We start from the raw sequence: 2992 nt of genomic DNA on the forward strand, positions 1-2992 counted from the left end.
AATAAGTGTTTACATTTGTTTTGCCCAATAAGTTCTTTGAGATATGTCAATAAAGTTACCCTTAAGGCATAAAGTTTCATTACTTCCTTTCAGCGATGCCTTTGTTCTGGTTATAATCTGAAAAGGGATGGCAAAATCATGTTCCTTCCTCTATTGATGTTGCAGCTTTGGAGGTTGCAATTTATTGATTCACAAGGTCAAAACTTTATGGTCATCATACTAATGGTTAATGGAAAGGAAGAGTTTGCAGATTGAAATATGCTGTTCTCTGAGACTTGTACATATGGGCATTACATAATTAACAACAACAAAGTATTAATTTGGAACTATATGAAACTTTCGTTCAGCCCTTCTGTTTTTCTTTCTTTTTTTTTTAAATAATGATGAAATGGAAGCCTAGAAAGACTAAGTGATTAGACCTAGGTTTTACAGATCTCTAGAATGCCAGTAGAATGTCAGGGTAACATATGACATCTGCTTTCAGTGATAAAAAAAGCTTTCAGCTTATCTACACATTGACCATTAAAGGTATATTCAGGGTCCATATCGGCTTTTAATTAGGTTAACACTTGCATTAGAATGGTCATTATGCTTATAATATGAATATGACACTTAAATTCAATTAAAGTAAGTACTCTCAGTAGCTGATATTCTCTGGCATTTGGATGGCAATAGGGTCTATTTTTTAGTTAGTAAGTCTTTAGGGAATAGCTCTTAAGCAGAACATTTTAATGTTTGAAGATTGGTTGGGAAGATGAGTGAAGAAGCAAGATGATTTAGAGATGAAAGAGCGAGCCATTTCTTTTGGTGGGAATATAGGTGATGAGATCTTATTTTAATTCTAATCTGTTGCTGTTTTGCAATATTGGAAAGGTGGCCTAACTTTTTGATGTCTCTGTATTCATTGTAGACCTGAAAAAGTAGTGTCCCAACCCCTTGACATTTTGGAAGAATTGCCTGAAAGGCACAAGGTGTTTAGTGTTAAAGATATCTGTAGTCATTTGAATTGGCATGGCAAATGATTAACATTTACCCCCAAATAAAAATTTGGAACTTTGACTTTGGCTATAGCCCAATTTTTATTTGGGGGTAAATGTTAATCATTTGCCATGCCAATTCAAATGACTACAGATATCTTTAACACCAAACACCTTGTGCTTTTGCATTTGGATTAGGTCCTAGGGAATGGAAAACAAAGTAGACTTTATTTATTTTTAATTTAAAATTTTACTGCTGCAAATATTATAAAGAACAGCTTTGTTGATTGGGCCTACATGGTGAATGCAAGCTATGACAAAGTTTGGGTAAGTTGGGTAGTTGTTTTGTACTTTGTCTCCTTTCTGTGCGTTGTCAGTGTTAGTCACTGTGTTAGCGTGCATTGTGAATCTTCTCCCACATTCCTCTCTCTAATGAGCTAGGCTTTTTGTTACAATAATGAAGATAGTTTACTTAGAACCACTCAGTCATAAACAGTTGTCACTTAGGCTCCAGAGGTCTTGGTATGTTTACTTACTGAGAATTACTCATGGCCATTGTTTAGAATGTGTTGAACGAGGTTCTTGCAGTCTGTGCTGGGTACAAAATTTAATTAAAGCCGTTATTCAAGACACTTTACTAGGGCTCTTGTGTTTAATCCACAGATTCAAAATGATCAGTGCCAGGAGATGGACACCACCACTGACAAGTGGGTAAAACTTACAGACAATGGAGAATGGGGCTCTCATTCTGTAAGTCTCTTTGTATTTCCTTTTTCTTTCCCAACTTTTTCTTCTTCTTTTTTTTTCAACCTTTTTTTCTTCTTTCCCAACTTCCCCTTCCTTTCATAACTTAAAAAAAAAGTGTATTTTAAGAAAAAAGTCAAAATTAACTATTAATTTGATGATTTCTGGTTAGGGAAAAAATTACCCCTAGTTTCATGGACTCAGCTTCCAATTTTCAGGGTCTTTTTCCTACCTTTTTCTTTCTTCTTAGTTTCCTTTTCCTTTCCCTTCCCATCATAGCCTAATTTTCCTCCCTTTCAAAGGGGCATCCATGAGAAAGAAGGCTGTTCAAAACTAATATACAAAACATTTGAGTTTCTAAGTTTACAAATGTGCCTGTCTTATGTGATCAAATTAGTGGCTCTTGTCATCGGAAGGATCTGTGAATTCCTTTTATCTTTTGCTGCACAGTGCCCAACAAGTGATATTCAAGCTTGTTTTGTTGGGTACTATGCTGTCTCCATTTGTTGGACAGCTCTGTTTATCACAAAATTTGTCTATGTTTGGAGCCTCAATCTGCCTCCTTCCTATTTGCCACACATTGGTTGAAATTCTACCTTCTCTGGTTACATGAAGTAAAGTAACTGCCTGCTTCCTTACAGGACAGCTCCTTAAATGCTTGAAGGCAATTATCAGGTAACGATTCAGTGGATCTGTCATTATTTGAGGCACTGTCTCTTTGGAGTGAGACATAGATTTAATATCTAACTCCGGTTTATAGTTGTGTTTCTTTAGGCAATTTGCTTAATCTCTTTGTGTCTGATGTTTTCATTTGCAAAATAGGAACAATCTTTGCATGATTAAATCAGAAGATATGTGGGAAGGGCCTAATATGGTGCCTACAATGTAGATCGAGCTCTGTTTCAATAAGTGACCATCAATCCTTGTCCTTGTGGTTGTAGCAGGTACCTCATCCTTGGGTGATTAATACAATGTACCCTTTCAGAATATTTTTAAAAATCTGTATATCCGAGAATAATATTAGTAACATTTAAGATCCATATACCTTAACACCCAGTTAGCTGGGCTTTGAAGATACAAGTAACCCTTAAAAACAAATATGCTGGGGGCGGAGCAAGATGGCCGAATAGGAACAGCTCCAGTCTCCAACTCCCAGCACGAGCGACACAGAAGACCGGTGATTTCTGCATTTTCAACTGAGGTACTGGGGTCATCTCACTAGGGAGTGCTGGACAATCGGTGCTGGTCAGCTGCTGCAGCCTGACCAGCGA

The 2992-nt window shown here is 36.8% G+C and overlaps 1 protein-coding gene across 2 annotated transcripts in view; it reads left to right on the top strand.

The window, feature by feature from the left end:
- The window catches only part of KIAA1324L (KIAA1324-like ortholog), a 182232-nt gene that overhangs the window by 109478 nt on the left and 69762 nt on the right, over positions 1-2992 (top strand). For both annotated transcript variants that reach the window (XM_011927674.1, XM_011927675.1), the window contains one exon: positions 1641-1727. In XM_011927674.1, coding sequence (XP_011783064.1) covers positions 1641-1727 — 87 coding nt within the window. The remainder of the gene's footprint in view (positions 1-1640; positions 1728-2992) is intronic.

The sequence above is a fragment of the Colobus angolensis genome, unplaced genomic scaffold, assembly GCF_000951035.1.
Source record: "Colobus angolensis palliatus isolate OR3802 unplaced genomic scaffold, Cang.pa_1.0 Scaffold74, whole genome shotgun sequence".
NCBI lineage: Eukaryota > Metazoa > Chordata > Mammalia > Primates > Cercopithecidae > Colobus > Colobus angolensis.